This window comes from Dipodomys merriami, unplaced genomic scaffold (assembly GCF_024711535.1).
Source record: "Dipodomys merriami isolate MVZ:Mamm:240054 unplaced genomic scaffold, mDipMer1.0.p SCAF_39, whole genome shotgun sequence".
Taxonomy (NCBI): domain Eukaryota; kingdom Metazoa; phylum Chordata; class Mammalia; order Rodentia; family Heteromyidae; genus Dipodomys; species Dipodomys merriami.
This window is the reverse complement of record NW_027205492.1, coordinates 12364886-12382001: the sequence shown is the minus strand read 5'-3', so window position 1 is coordinate 12382001 and position 17116 is coordinate 12364886. Positions and strand designations below refer to the sequence as shown.

Below are 17116 nucleotides of genomic sequence, written 5' to 3'. Positions count from 1 at the left end.
ACCCAGGTGGACAGATCACGCCCACAACCACCACAGGCCTAGCAGCTGCCCTGCCGACACCAGCACTGGCCAGCCTCTCTTCTGCTGGGCACTCATCAATGTTCTGCTGCCTTGGACACCCATCTCTGGGATTCCCATATGCCCCACAGAGCCTCCCCACCACCAGAGAGGAAGGACAGATGTGAGCCCACGTCTGCGAGCAGTGTCAGTGGCTGGCTCAGGTCAGGAGGCAGGGAGCCATGTCAAGCAGAGCCTGTGGCAGGATGCAGAGACAGCTCCCAGGGCAGCGCACAGAAGAGCAGCCAAGTGCCAAGGGCTCCCCCAGAGACCAAAGTTCTAGGTTCACCCCACTGTGAGGCCCTTCTTTTTCATCTTCCACCCCACCCATACCTTCACTGTACCCCAAGATGAAAAGAGGAAAAGTCACCTTTCCTGGTACTAGCCGAGTACGAGCTGACAGAAGAAAGCATATTCTCCAACAAGCTTTCTGCCTCCTGAAGTTAGGACAGAGGTTTGGAAGGCTATGACCAGTCTAGCTGGGTCCCATGGCTAGCACATTCAACGGTGGAGCCAGGGCTCCAGTCCATGTGCATCACCATAACTTCTCCAAGCATGGTACATAGACCCCGGGGATCTACCAACCCCACGTCAGGAGGTCACAGACCATACTATGTGGAACAACACTATGAGGCCAGCCGTCACTCGTGCGACAAAGCCAAAGCAACGGCACAGCCACGGCTCGTGCAGGCTGCTGGGGCACCTAAGTCTTGGCTCTCTACCTCCATTTTACTGCCTAGGCACCAACACCACACAGCTGGTGGGAACCATCACCATGGCCTACTCGGGTGTCAAGAGTGAACTTTTGGGACACTCTGTGTGCAGGTGGACAGGTGCCCTTCCCTTCAGCTGTTTGCCACCAATGTCTGGCCTCTGCTCTTGGGCTCCCTGGCTATCAGACTGTGTGACTCTAGACAACCTCACACATCTCAGTTCTATATCCCATACGATACAGCCCAACTTTTGCCAGAAAGTTTAGATTTCAGCTGAGCATCAATGGCAAACACCTATAATCCCAGCACTCTACATGCAGAGACAAAAGGCCAGGCCAGCTTGCATCACCCAGTGAATCTGAGGATATAGCCTGAGCTATGAAGTAAGTCCTACTTTGAAACCAAAGCCAAAGCAAAGTAGAAAAGTTTTGTGCATATCAGCCACCATCAACTCATGTCAAATTTGCCACACTGTATCAGCTAAAACTTTACAGAATATGACAGAAGAAATGTTGTCAATCCTTTGTTCTTCCAGATCCATACAGGTACTTCTTTTCCTGGCAGGCTATAAAACTGCCTCCCATTAACTTAATTTATTTCACTTGGCTATCAAAGACATTGATGAGAAAGCCCTCTTAGAGGAACCATCGATTCTACTTTTAGAATTATCTGCTGATACTATGTTAAAGGAAACCTGTTACCAGGAGACAGCTGAAGACTGCGCACTCCTCACTCACATCCTCCCTCAGGGCGGTGTCTGCTAGACCATAAGCTATGGAACCTGTAAAACTAACTGCGTAAGTTGGAGGCGCGGCTTTAGTAGTGGAACTCAAGGCCCCAATCCAAACCCCAGCACTGTCAAAAATAAAAACAGAAGATCTAGGTCAGCACCACACCTCGGACCTGGGGTGCCTCTTTCACTGCGAGCTCCTTTACTGCTGATAGATTCTGGGCTCTTCTTCCTTTGGCTTTCAGTTAGATGGAGACCAGTACTGGCTATCTGTAGAGCACACACTCAGGAGCTAGTTGGCTTTTTCCCACTGACTTGAAGCGTGCACCTTCCTCCCTTTCCACATTCAAGCACTCCTGAGTCAGATTCTTCTGGAAAGCCTCTGGTGCAGCCCAGGAAGAGGAGAGCTCCTGCTCTCCATCACCCAGCTAGCTTCTTTTCTGTCTACTCTCTCTCCCATGTGGCCCAAACACAGCTACCCATCTTCTCAGCCTGTCTCCTGACATACTAGCTCTTTCCTCTCTCACAGCCTATACAGCAAAAGACCCCTTTCCACCAAACTGCATTTATGATGCAGTCACAATGCAGTCACTACTCTCCACCTTTGAAACTAATCACACAAATATAAATGGCAAGCGGAACTCTTGATCAGCTGACGATGAGCAGTGTGCCTAGGGTGAGAAGATGTACCCTAGCTCAAAGCGTGACATCTGAGTTACAACTGTAAGCCACACAAAATTTATCATTACCTCTAGGATTCTCAAAATGTTGAAATCACGTCTACCTTCTTGTGTAGTCTAGCAAGCAAATAATTAATTTTATCTACATCAATTGCCTTTTTGACCCTCTGATCTCACTTTATTTATCTGTGCAGAGCAGTACAAATACCTAAGCCAGGATCAAAAGATGAGGTGTGTGACAGAAGGCATAGGCCGAATAGTAAGTCTCCCCTGCTTCTTTTTGGTAAATACCTTCCTCAGTATGCTTTCCTGTCCCCTACACCTGAACAATGAAATCCCACCAGCCTCTTTCTGATGTTCGCTGTGCTGTGCTGTGCTGAGGTTCCCCACAGTGCCCTGTTGTGGTAAACCATTAAGCCAGGTCTCTGGAGCAGCTGAAACAGACGGAACAGAGCCTCCTTCCAGGGACTCCAGGCCCTGCTCCTGCACGTGTGCTCGTTGGGATATGGTTGCCAGTTCACCACTGGGCAGGCACCGTCACAACTGCCCTGTCCCTTCCTTCTGTGATAAGCAAGAACGCAGAATAGGTCTATATGAGACTGGCAGTCAGGAGTGGAGGCTGGGGCAGGAAGTCACAGCATGGGAGGTCCACTGACAGAACCTCACTGCGTGCTGCCTTGACACTCAGCTCTCAGTGCTGCTGGGTCAGGCTGCAGGGACCTGTGGAGGCAACTCAGCTAAGTGAGGGGTACTGCCTGTACTTGACCGCCTCTTGATCATAGCTTTTCAAAGTATAAGGAACAAACATGAAAAATGAAAAGGACTCTTCTGAAGAAACCTAAATATTACAGTAAACTTTGAAAACCTTTAAAAGCACAATTAAGTGGAATTTTTGTTGGTAATTTTTTTAAACCATAATCTAATCTGATGAAAAAGATTAAAGACATCTTTTAAGTATGACTGTTAGTTGTTCCTATCAGAGAGTAATAAACCCAGTTCACCGAAACCATTTATAATAAGGTTCCACTTATCAGAGACTTCCAAAACAAAGATCAAACATGAAGAACACTGCTGTTAAAAAGCCCAAACTAGACAGGTACTGTGGCCCATGCCTGTAATCCTAGCTCTTCAAGAGGCTGAGATCTGAGAACTGAAATTTGAAACCAGCCTGGGCAGATAAACCCAAGAGATTCTTATCTTTAATTAACCAGCAAAACAGCCAGAATTACAGACATGGCTCAAGTGGTAGAGTACCAGCCATGATCAAAAAGAAAAAAAAAAAATGACTATACAACTTGTGTGTGGGGACAGGAAGGAAAAACTGGGAGAGGGAAAGGGAAGGGGTGATACTATCCAAAAAGAAATGCACTCACTATCTGACTCATGAACCTACAACCTCTCTGTACACCACTTTTATAATAATAAAAATTTTCAAAATACTGAGCAAGAGGGAGACTCTGAGCTCAAGCTCAGTACCAATAAATACACTCACATGCACCCCCCCGCCCCCCCCACGTGCATGCATGCAAATACCCACAGCCCAATTACCGCCCCCCCCCCCCCCATTTAGCTTCATTGTCAGCACTTCATAGACAAATGCTGGCTTCTTTTCAGCAAGCATTTATACTCTACTGCTAGTCAACTGAAAGCTGTGGCCCAAGGCTGACTGGTCCAGGGTCACGGAACAGCAACATTAAACTGAGTCAGCAAAATCTTAAAAGGATTAATTATCAATTGCAATACTACCCAATTACATCAATTGACCTGTTTCCATCCAAGAATTACAGATATTAATTCTGTCCTAGGGATTTTATTGGAAGAACTTCATGCTTTAAATGTGACTGTAAAGAGTAGTGAAAGGCTGTGTCAGAAATACTGCTCCTTACTACTCAAAATGAGAATTTAGAACACAGACTCAAGACACTGGGAGATTGTGTTTGTTGTCTTTAATCCATTTTCAGTACCCAGGATATACTTAGCAAAGTGTATCGGTACCATAAATATTGGGATCTTTAATGACTCTTTCCAATAACCCCCTTAGTTTGCATTTCTAATTTGTGTGGTACAAAGGCAACCAATGGGTATAACTGAACTGCAAAAGGAAATGTGCTTGCTACTTAGTGAAGTTAGAATTCAGTGAAGGTTATAAAAATACTAAACTTAATATCATATTACAGGAAGTATAAGTATTTTTGATGAGCCCATAATTTTACCACTTCACCTGCTGCATCCGCTGGCAAACATGGTTTGGAATATTAATGGAAAACGCCCTCATTATTAAACTGCAGTATTAACAAAATCCACAACCACTAATAGCTTACCACAAAGACATTTTCAGAAATTATCTGCCTTAAAAATATTTTCCCATCATACAGTTCAGAAAATAAACTTAATTTTATAAAGCAAGAACAAAAGGGAAGAGCCCCACTACTGCAAACAATTCATTAACTCAAAAAGTTACAGCCTGGCGCTGGTGGTTCACACCTGTCATCCTAGTTACTCAGGAGGCTGAGATTTGCAGATCGCTTTTTAAAGCCAGCCTGGGCAGGCAAAGTCTGTGAGACTCTTATCTCCAATGAACCACTGGAAAACCAGAAATGGCTCAAGTGGTAGAGTACTCACCTTGAGCTGAAGAGTTGAGGGACAGCACCCAGGCCCAGAGTTCAAGCCCCATGACCAGCAACAACAAAAAAATTATATACTCGTGCTCGCTTCGGCAGCACATATACTAAACTTGGAACGATACAGAGAAGATTAGCATGACCCCTGCGCAAGGATGACACGCAAATTCGTGAAGCATTCCATATTAAAAAAAAAAAAAAAAATTAGGGGCTGGGAAGATAGCTCAGTGGTAGAGCACTTGCCTTGCATGCTCGAGGCCCTGGGTTCGATTTCTCAGCACCACATAAGAAAAAAGCCGGAAGTGGCGCTGTGGCTCAAGTGGTAGAGTGCTAGCCTTGAGCTGAAGAGCTGAGGGACAGCGCCCAGGCCCAGAGTTCAGGCCCCACGACCGGACCCCAAAAAAAAATAAAAATAAGAATGAACTTGTGACTTTAAATGAACATTCCGGAAATTATGTAATCACTTAATCACAATAAAAAAAAAAAGAACCTCGGGGAAGGTAGGGAGGGAGGGGATGGTAGGGGGAAAACAATGGAGCGGGTAACAATGTTCAAGAGGAAGGGTACTCATTACCTCACTCATGTAACTGTAACCCTCTGTATAGTATCTACAATAAAAAAAATAAAATTAAAATATTAAAAAAATTATATATTCCTTGCATATGCAATTTCAGGATAATCCAATCATCTCTCCTGCAACCTCCTAGAAGCGGTGCTGTGCTGTTGAGGCCAGGCCTGCAGCATGCCCAACCAGAGCCAGTAGACGGTGTGCAAGAACAAGAGCCCAACTGTGGCATTCGGGGACATCTAACACAAACTGGGCATGCACACCAGTGTCCTTTTGCCTACTGCCCTTCACAGAAACAGACATGGATCTAGAAGGAGTGACTACAGGAATGAGACTGAGATGACAAAGACAAAGAGAAGGCCTTAAGCAACAGACTGGAACAACCATTGGAGGCTTCTCTCCAATCAATCACCTGAAAACCGGAAGTGGCGCTGTGGCTCAAGCGGTAGAGCACTCGCCTTGAGCTTTAGAGCTCAGGGACAGCGCCCAAGCCCAGGGTTCAAGCCCCACGACCGACAAAAAAAAAGAAAAAAAAGAAAACATGAATTCCTCCTGAAAATTAAGTTCATAAATTACTAAAATATATGGGGCCAATTTACTTTTAAAAGGCAATTCAAATATTCGGTAATGTATCTTGAATGAATCTTGCCAGGTTTACCTGAGCAGAGGAAGAATAATGTAGCCCCACTGGTGTAGTCCACTCTGTTAATACTGTCTGAGCAGTTCTGGGAGTTAATACGGTCCCTCCCACTTTTCCACAGAAATGCCAGAACCTCCAGAGCGCCAAGATCGGCACTGCTCAGCCAACTGACTAAAGAGTAGAGCTGGCTTCCTGCTCAGGTTCCTGATCTCCAGACTAGTGATCTTTGAGCACTGTGTATGAAGTGAGGTCAGACCGTGGACTCACTGGGCTTGCCTACATGTGCCTCAACTGCATCTGCCCTCCTCCTCTCCCCTCTCCCGCCAAGTCACGCGGACCTGTGGTCAAGGTGGGTGAGTTTTATCCCAAGGTATGCATATCTAATAAAAGGAACTTATAAATCTGCAGCCCCTGGGGCTGTGGTCCTTCCCCAGCCCCAAGGCTGCCCTGAGATGCCCTGAGGGCAGCTTCAGCACAGGGATACACACCAAGTAAAATACAGCCTTGTCCTGTCTAGGGCTGGTAGGCCTGCAGATACAAGGATGTTTCACTATTCAACTGCTTTCTTCTCCCACATAAATTATCTATACACTCATTTGTAAGTGTGGTCATCCCCTAACTCAGTTTAGGGCAGTACTCTAACCTAGAAAATGACTGGATCAGGAGCCAAGACACTGGACTTCAATGTGATCCTATCTATCCACGTGATCATATCCACACTCTGCATCCCACTTTCCTATCTGCAAAGAGAAGGCCATAATCATTAAGCCTCAGCCTTCATTAAGTAGACAAGATGAAATCAAGAAAAGTGTTTGAAAGTATTATTACTTTTAAAACATTCCCATGATTCATACCTTGGAATGAAAAAAGAAAAAAAAAGATAAATCTCTGAATTCAAAAGATTAAATGCAATAATCTTCAACAAGCGTCTTTAGAGTCGAGGGGTGCGGCTCTCAGTCCAGTGCCTGCCTGGCCAGTAGCAGGTGCTGGGTTCAAACCTCAGTAGTGAACAGTAGAAAAAAAATCCTGCTGCAAGACAGATGGACGCACACAATTGTACTTAATACCGGAAAGTGCACCTCCACTATGCAATTATCTACTAGGATCATTTTATTTGGAAAACCATGCTGCTTTCCCCACCTGCATTGACTTTGAAAGTTGATAGTTTTCACCTACCAACAACTCAAATTTGCTCAAATTTAATATGGACAGGGAAACTAAGGAAAAAAGGTGGTTATAAATAGAAGGAATAAAAGATTTCAACAGAAAAACATAAGCCATCTGGACCCCTCGCATCTGTAAGTGCCAACATTCTGCTACTCCCTTCCTCAGCGCTTGGGTTCGTAGAGCAGAGGCCAGGCCCGCTCTGTCTCCCGCCAACTTTGTGATAAGCCAACACCAATCTCTTTCCTTTTAAAAATGGAGGAAGTAGGGCCTCCCTCCCAGGCAGATGACAGAAATGACAGAACAGAACCTGTGCAGATCTAGCACAAGGAGGGTCTCATCAATGCTAGTCCCACCCTCCTGGCTGCTCCTGGGCCTAGGCCTGGCCTTCTAAGTGCAGAAAGAATTACTCTGGAACTGGAATGGGTGCCCCTTCATGAGAGACACCAGAAAATTCAGGGAATGAGAGCTTGCAGGAATGATTAGATAATGAAACACCTTGTATCTTTCCAAAGAGGTGAGTCATTTTCTTCTAGGTGTCAAATGAATAGCCAAATGTATCACGATCAAAATCTATCATAGAAAAAGCCAGACAAATACTCACTTCAAATGAAGAGTCACTCCTAATGATCCCGAAGCCTCTGGACCCCGAGTCACTGGTATTAAGAGGATAAACACTCCCCATGGCACCCTGGGCTCCACAAGTTCTAATGAGCTAAAAGTTTATTCCATTTCTCAAATACATTGACATACTAACCCACTGCTCACGCCTCAATTCTGAAATCCGATTCCCAATTTGGGCCCTATACCAGCATCTTTTTCAAAAGTTGGGCTTTGGAAAATATATGCACTCTCAGACTAAAGGGGAGAGAAACCCATCAGACAGCACAGAACTTGCACCCTTGAACGTATTCCAGTTCCTTCAGCCCTCATCTCCTTTAGCTTTTCACAATCAGTAAAGTGCAGTTGCCCATCATTGGAAATGACACGAGCTTAATGTCAGAAATTGTTTAGCTTAAATAAGAAAATAACTCCATTTAGCTTTCTCCCACAAAGTAAAATTAAGTTTGTTTAGCCCTTTCTTATTTATTGCCAAAGGGCAGATTTAATTTCAAAGGAGTGACAGCCAAACTCATTCTGAAGTAAAGTCTAAAGTCACCACTTTAAATGTGCTCTAATACTGTGGCTCCAAGGCTGAGAACACAGAAACGAAGGCCTATTAATTATGGAGCCAGAGGTGATAGGACCACTAAGCTTTCCAGCCAGAGGCAGAGGGAGAGGGCATGGGGGGCAGGAGGAGGGGGGGGGGAGTCTGACACCTCCCTACACTGTAAACCCAAGCCAAAGTCCCCAGGCCCTGGGCCCTTCAGGGCCTGCCCTTGCCTGGGGTCTCAAGACTTACCAGAGACATTGACCGATGCCCCAGCATCAATGATCCCGCTGTTGGGCCGCACACAGTACCTACGCGGTGCAGTGGTCTTCACTTTAAAACACACATTCCGGTCTGTTGGGTTGCCAAGCTTTAAGTTGGTGGTGACAACATCGGTGAATGGACCTGGGGGCAAGAGAGACAGTGAGCAACGTGTGCGGGACTCACTTGTTTTGGGGAAGAGGGCTGTGGAAGAGAAGGGTGAAGGGAGGAGCCATAGTCTCTGGCTCGCAGCACCAGCTCATCACTGTGGAGTCTGCTCCATGAGGCAACCAGTAAACTTCCAACCCACAGCACCTCAGACCTCTCAACTCTGAGGACAAGCAGGCTCAGGGCGAAGGGCTCCCTGTTCAAGCGTCCATGTCAGCTAACAACAGAATCTGTAACTACATGGCCTGAACCCAAGGCCAGTTCTTAACATATATTACGTACTTACTTCCACAATAAATAAGGTAAAATGGACTAAATCTGGATCCCAAAGAGTTGTTATCGAGAGCAGCAGAGGTAAGAAAGACTTTGGGGTGCTAATGGCCTATAACACAGAAACAAAAGTACCTTCCTGGGCTGGGAAGGTGGCTCAGTGATACAGTGTTTGCCTTGCATGCATGAGGCCCTGGGTTCGATTCCTCAGCACCACATAAGCAGAAAATGCAGGAAGTGGCACTGTGGCTCAAGTGGTAGAGCACTACTAGCCTTGAGCTGAAGAGCTGAGGGACAGCTCCCAGGCCAGAGTTCAGGCCCCATGCCTGGCAAAAAAAAAAAAAAAAGTACCTTCCTAGGCTCATCACCAGAGCCAACTGAGCAGCTCACCTCAAACATCACATCCAGCTTTAACTACCCAAGCTGCAGGAAGACGGAAACAAAGCTCTGTGCCTTGAGGATATTTTTTATTACTATTATTTATTCATTTTCTACTTTATTAGATTTTTAATTAAAAAAGTAAAACATGCTTCTTAAAACAAAGCAAACAATGAAATATGTATAAAGAGGGCCTTAATAAGCTTTCCTGTGTCCCGGAGGTAACCAGCACTCGCTGTCTGGGAGACTGTTCTCCTGGCCCACACTTACACACAGTGCACACACTTGCACACACCTGTGCTGAGGAAGGGGAGAAGAGGGAATTACTCCACAATGCACGCATGTGCATACAAGTGTGCCGAGGGAAGGAATGCAGGAGAGGGCTAAGACAAATGAGACTGTGCTTTTCACACTACTCTGAAAGCTGCTTTTCATCGGCCTATCTACAGCAGACACTGGTCACTGGGTGTACTAAGAAGTCAGGTGGGGGGGGCTGGGAAGGTAGCTCAGTGGTAGAGCACTTGCCTTGCATGCTCGAGGCCCTGGGTTCGATTCCTCAGCACCACATAAGCAAAAAAGAAAAAACTGGAAGTGGCGCTGTGGCTCAGGTGGTAGAGCGCTAGCCTTGAGCTGAAGAGCTGAGGGACAGCGCCCAGGCCCAGAGTTCAGGCCCCACAACTGGACCAAAAAAAAAAAAAAAAGAAGAAGAAGTCAGGTGGGGGAAGATGAATTAGAGACCAAGTTTTTTTTCCCAAATTTTCCAACAGATGAGCCACACTGGCTTTCTCCAGCCTTTACCTTTCAGGGAAGGAGGTGGTGGTAGGGAGGCGTGTACGCTACCACTGCAGTCATAAAGAAATGCATACTGGCTCATACATCCCTGATGCAGAAGACGCAACAAAGACACTTAAATGGGAACCGTGCAAAGTTTTCAGTGAGACACTGTTGTAACCCCGGGGATCGGGATCGTTCTTTGCCCACCTCTGTATCCCTGGAGCTGTGTCCGACAGCAAGTAAAGGCCCCAAGAAGGAAACTACCTGTGGTTTCCTTCCAGCAAAATTAAGACCTTAGCCTGGTTTCCTCTAGAGGGGCTCAAAGTATGAAAAATCAATCTAATAAGGGCATAACTTAAATACAAATTAAGAAATCAATAATAGTGGACAGGAAGAAAAGAAAAGGGACTCAATTCCAAAATCAAATAAACCGCAGTTGGTTCTGCTTCAAGAAAACACAAATTTGTCCAAATTGATTGACGTGCATATTAGGAGGGCAATTTGAGCATAAAATGATTTTCACATTTGCTTATGCCTAATTTCATCTGCAAGAAAACCTGGTGAAAACTGCACCCAGCTGAGCCTCGCTGCACAAACACAATAAACACACACCACCCCCAACCACCTCAGTTCACCCCTCTTTCCTCCAGGCCAGAGAACTCAGAGTTTGCCGGTGAACTCAGCCTTTCTCCAGGTAAAGTGCACTCCTGCTGCAGCACTGGCAGGTCTCATAGGTCCCCATCTTTGTGTGTGCATTGCTAGAGAGTATTTGGTGTTGTGCGGCTTTCTTCCCTCATAGGCCTATGCTTACTGCTGTGCTACTCTGCATGGTGCAGGGCTGGCAGAAACGCATGGGTCCTGGTATGGAAGAAGTGACTGCCACTGGTCAGCTGTGGTTTGGGGGTTACACTTCCCTGTGGGCGGCACCTCTGAGAATTAAATGTCCCACAGAATTTCTCCACTTGCTGATCTTTCTAAGAAGCCTTTGCTTCTAGAAGGGTCTAGAGACGGAGTTCTATCTAGAAGTGAGGAAAGGTCAAGTCTTGGTAGTTCCTCTAGCTGCAATCTCCATCATGAACCACCCTCTCAGCTCCCTCCACTGCAGGGCAGGCAGACTCGCTGCAACTAGGGCAAAGGAGAGCTGGATGCAGATGGCATTCCATCCTTGGCTTCCAGAAAGAAACAGGACACTTGTGCTGAGACAGTATCCCGGGGATTATGGGAGCACTAGCCTCTGGAACTCTCCCTGACCCACCCTCCAATACCGTGGGCTGACTCAGATGACAGAGAAAGTCTAATCTTGAACAAACTCTCTGCCGGCTTCAGGTGGGAATCACTTCAGTAAGCACAGGCTAAAAAAAGATAGCTAAAAACAGCTGTGGTTTTCTAGGGCCAAAGAAAGCAGGAAGACATGCAAACCTACATGGGCACCCACAGATCCATAAACCCACTAGTCAGTTACAGCTCCAGGGAGCAGAGCTCCAACTTGAGTGGTTGAGTTGGGAAGGAGACACAGTGGACAAGGTGACTCCGAGGGATGAGCTTCCAGGTATAAATGTGATCCTTGAAAAGGAAACCAACCACCAGGCCTTAAAAGCTTCCTAGATATAAGCTTAAGGTTAAATAGTTTCAACATGATTCTGCCTCAAGAACATGGACATGTTTTCATATCAGAAGGCTAAGAGTGCATAATGGTCTCCCACTCCCCAAAATGTACAGACATCTCATTGTGGTGAAACTAAGCTTAGCTTACTAACTGGCTGGTAATGTCTCTTCCCCTTCCTCCCTTCTGAAGTGGAGGAAGAAGACCCTACAAAATAAACCAAATTTAACTGCCAACACCAAGTTTCTTGTGAAAATTTCCCTAGGTTCATCTCATATATAGCAACCTAAATGGATTACATGAATCACATGTTTAAAAAGTAATCTAAAGTATTAAAAGACAAGCAATATTTGCAGCAATAAGCAGAATAAAATCAGTAGACTATATTTCTCCTTAACATTCAATCCTGGGTCTTTACATACTGGGATTTCTTGGACTTTGATAGCTTTTATATGTGAAAACTGGATACAGCTATGCTGTAATTACACACAACAAAACAACATCACAGGCAAAACAGCCAAGTCCCACAGGGAAAAATGAAGACATTTCATAAAAACAGGCCAATCCTCCTCCTCTCCCCACTTTGGGCAATTTTCTCTAAGAATTTTATTGAAAATAAATTCTATTCAATTTGAGTAATTATAGGAGATAAACCATGTTAGTGTTCTCCTTTTCCCCTGTATTAATGAATTAGAATACACAAAACCTCAATAAAAATGATGGAAAGGCTTATGAACATCATTCAGAATTTTACTAGTCACTTCCATTTCATAAAACTGCCATTTCCATTAAAGCATTATGTAAAAAATGGGATTGTACTATACAAACATGCATATTTATCACCAATGAATTTAAACATTGCTTATAAAGTACAAAGTCAATTTTACAAATGAAATCTTCAAAAGTTGGATTTTTTTTCTTCTAAGAGATTAAAAAATGATTTCTGTCTCTAGATACATGACACATACATTTAATCATTTTCTTTCTAATCTTCTATTCTTGTTTCAGGTAGCATCTATATAAAACCAGAAACTAAGCATCTAAAATGAAAATTGGAAGAAAAATAAAAAAACAAGAATTTGGGAGAAATCAGAAATACATGTTAGAAGTTTTATTCTTCTATCTAATATACCAGAATAATGTTCATTATGCTCTCTTTATGTTCATGTCCACCTGTGAAAATTTATGTAAGTTTGATAACAATGTTCCCAGAAGAGCATTAACTGAACACCAACAAACTCCCTAACAAGCTCTAGAAGGTTCTAGGTGTAGCAAAACGCAGTATGATTTCTGCCACCCTCCCCAGTCCTAAATATTTTCCCTTTTGTCTTTTTCAATTATGTTTCTTAAGAAAGTAAGATGACCTGGGCTTGACCTGTTTTAGAAAGCAAGTTACATAGAACCAACAGAAATATGTACATCATTAAAACTCAAAGAAGAAAAGGTTGATTTTTTGGTGTCAATTACAAAAATGGAACATGAAATTTACAAAGTATTAGCCTCAAGGTCAAGGAAGAAAGCCAATCCTCAAGGGGTCAAGTTCCAGGTGCTGCTGTACATTCTTCAAAACTGGCTAGCTAAATTCATCAATCAGATGATGTAAGTTTACTTGGTGACCCTCTGTACCACTAACTAATGCTAACAAAGATGTGAGGAAAACATCAATTTGTGGAAAAGCATTCTGTTAAATATTTTCAATACTCTCCTAATCTATGCATGGTTCAAACACTTTTCTGTAATACTGAGAGACTCATGACTAACACGACTTTTCAGAAAATGTAAATTCTACTTTACAAAAGGATAACTTAAGGGCTCATGTCCCACCAATGGTAAAAAGTAACTGTGAGAACCCCCAGTGAACTCAGAATTCTCTCTTGCCTCATGAACCCTAAACAACCCATTTGCTATTAAATGGCAAATATAATGTTTTAAGGGATAAATATAGAATTGTATTTTAACTAAGCAACTCAATTCTACCATAATATAAAGATTAAAATAAAACACACTTCTAATACCAAACTATAAAACTCCTATAACACCAGAATAAAATTGAAATGACCTGGGGTTTAGGAACAGCAGCTGAGGTGCAATCCATGAAAGGAAGAAATGATGAGCTGGACTCCACTGAAAATAAAAACATCTGCTCTTCAAAAAAACACTGTCAAGAGAATGAAAGCACAAGCAAGACACAATCTGGGAGAAAATACCTGACAAAGACAGCCAAGAAAGCACGACCATCCACCAAAATATACAAAGCATTCGTAAAAGTCAAAAGAAGAAAATTAACAACTTGATTTCAAATGTGCAAAACTCTGCACAGACACTCATCAAAGTTGTGCACAGGGCAAACAAGCACATGAAAAGACACTTCCCATCACACCACTGGAGGCTGCAAGATGAGAGAACCAGGAAACAGCACCTCTGCTATCCAACCCCACAGCACTGAGCAGGCGCTGAAATGCGGGCAGCACCAGCACTGCCACTGAGAATGAGGAACTAAACGCAATCTCCACATATAACCCATCAGTCACTGTTCTTGATACTCACCCAAGGAAGGTGAAAACGTGTATCACCCTCAACCCTGCACAGACAGATAGGTATTTCCAGCAGCTTTATTTGTAAGTGCCACACCCTTAGAAGCAAACCAAATGTCAGTAGGTGGATAAATTAAACTGTGATATAGCCAGACCATGGAATACTATTTAGTGCTTAAAAAGAAATAAGCTAGCAAGCCACACAAAGGCACCATGCTCCTAAGTGACAGTCACTGATTTTAACATATGACATTTTAGAAAAAAACCAAACTATGGAACCAGAAAAAAAAAAAAAAAAGCGGGAGGTTAATGTGGTAAGGGTGAAGAACAAGGGAGGGGAGGGGCAGTGGGGACACACAGAGGACCCAGAGAGTAGGACAGGGGGAGGAGAGGACACGGAACTTTCAGGGCAAAAAAAATACTGGTGCTTTATTGATAAATCCAAGCCACTCTACCTTTGTCCTAACCCACAAAAGCTGTGACATCGATGTACCTGAACATAGACAATGGACAGTGAGTACTGTCACCCACATTTGATGTGGGTTCACAAACCAAAATCAGTGAAGCACTCTGGTAGGGAGAGACAGTGCCATACACTTTTCCTGTCTGGGAACCCCACCTTCTGGGCAGTTCTGCTGAGAACCTAGAACTGCTCTACAAAGTACTTCATGGTTTTTTTTTTTTAAAGAAAATAAACTATATTTTATATTAAGTCACTTCTAATAGTACCCTCATATTTCTTAACTACTGGTATTTTGAAAGAATATATGAATATGTGTGTGTGCAAATGCGGACGGATGAGAAAGAGTAAGATGCTTTGATTTGCAAAGAGATTGCTTGTGTTTCTTTTTTGGGAGTTCATGAAACTCTACTGTTGCAAATGCAACTCTCTTGTAATTTATCTCCTAATGTAACTACAATACTTTCAAAATTCATACTGTATGTGTTACCAAATAAGTTATATACCAATTTGATATATAATCCATCAGGTCTCAGCCTTCTAGATACAAGCTTAAAGTTATTAGCCTCACAACAGCTTTTTCCTCCTGCATAAAAAGGGCTGCATTATTTTATAGTCTTGCAAACACACCATCTCTCTCCTTTTCACAATCCCTCCAAAAAAAACCAAGTTACCATATTTCACTTCAACTCTAAAAAGATTACCTTCTGGGAAGGTAATAATCTGACTCTGGAAGCCTATGACTTTTGATGGATTTTGTATGGGCAATAAAATTGTGCTTGAGGTTTCAATACAACAGACTATGTACATGGGAAAAGTATATTAAAATAGGGGACATGAGCCCTCTAAAGGAAAACTTCGTGTTCATTTGACAGGCATCTCCAAATTTCACCCTCTGGTAATCTGTTTTCATTACAGGGATTCTCTCCTTCTGCCCTCCTACCCATCTGCACTGCACGCCACCAGTCCCAGGAGCTTTCTTTCCTGTTGGCCGGAGTCTTCCTTCCAGGATAGAAAGAAATTCCACAGACACAGCATTTTGGTTTCTCTTGTCCACACCTGATCAGTGACACCACTCTAGGCATAGCCCAGAGGATATACACTCGTTGAATGAATGAATGCCCACCCAGGGCAAATGTCTGTCCACTCCACCCAGAGCTATGTTCTCCCCAGGACACTGCCTGATGGGCACCTCCTGGCTCTCTTGGGTGACTGCGTGTACTGCTCTAATGGTCAGGTAGGGAGCTCTCTTCCCACCCTATTCTTCATCACAGTCCAGCACAGAGCAGAACCATGCACAGCTCAGAAGAGTCCCTGTGTGAACTGCACAACACCTGACTTCAGAAGAAGCGCTTCTTCTCTGGCGCTGCTGCCTGGCCCAGAACAGGGACGCCAGGTCAAAGCCTAGCTGAGGCCTTTTACCTTTACGCCGACACCCAGGAGTGGGAGCCGCATAAACTCACTCAGGGCAATAATGCTTACGTCATGACACGCATGACCATTCAATTATTTTCCTAAATTGCTCATTTGAGAGAAAGTGGAAGAGAATAAGAGAGAGAGAGAGAGAACTCTTAAGCAAGAATTCAAGAGCAGGAACACTGGAAAAGTTAGTCATTTTTTACTACATTTATTTCCTTGATTGGCTGTTAGCTCACATATTAAATCAATGCGCTGGAATGACAGTAAAGCTTTGCAACCCAAGTATCTTAACGGTACACACCGGGTTGCAGAACTCCACCTGAAAATTCAATGCTATAGCTTACTTTGAAGTAACCACACACAAAGAACCCCATATTTAGATTTTAAAAAATTTCCAAAAACATCTTAGAATACAAATTGTTCTAACTTAATAAAATGGTCCTCTCACGTCCTCATGAGACACCAACGGAGAAGCACGGGACCTCTATGACAGCAAGAGAAACTAAAGCCATCCAGCCAGCTGGGCTACACAGTGTGAGGGGAAGGGAGGAGAGGGGAAGAGAGGGGAGGAGAGGGTAAAGTGAAAAAGACAGTCCACTCAGTGAGAAACATCTGCTCAAATTAGGTATGTCTATGCTAAGAGATGTAAAAATAACTCTGGATGGGTAGACATTTCTCCAAAGATGCACAAACGGCCAACACAAACATGAATGTGTTCAACATTATTATTCACTAAACAAAAGCAAAACTTCAATGAGAGGCCCTTTCATGTCCCCTGGGATCACTCAACACCAAGCGCAGACACGCGCTGGAGAGGACAAGGGAGTGTCAAGTGCTCACACACTGCCAGTGGGAATCTAAAAAAATCTACAGCAGCCTGAGAAAACAATCCAGCAGCTTCTCTGAAAATTACAGTCACCATAGGG

At 43.9% G+C, this 17116-nt stretch overlaps 1 protein-coding gene and 1 non-coding gene across 2 annotated transcripts in view; one reads left to right on the top strand and one right to left on the bottom strand.

Annotated features, from left to right (window-relative positions):
* Vapb (VAMP associated protein B and C) overlaps positions 1-17116 on the bottom strand; it is a 46735-nt gene that overhangs the window by 10884 nt on the left and 18735 nt on the right. Inside the window, exon 2 of the mRNA XM_069990059.1 lies at positions 8576-8728. Within this exon, the coding sequence (XP_069846160.1) occupies positions 8576-8728 (153 nt within the window). The remainder of the gene's footprint in view (positions 1-8575; positions 8729-17116) is intronic.
* On the top strand, positions 4885-4991 carry LOC138805373 (U6 spliceosomal RNA). Its single transcript, XR_011365518.1, has one exon. It is a non-coding gene; the product is annotated as a U6 spliceosomal RNA (small nuclear RNA).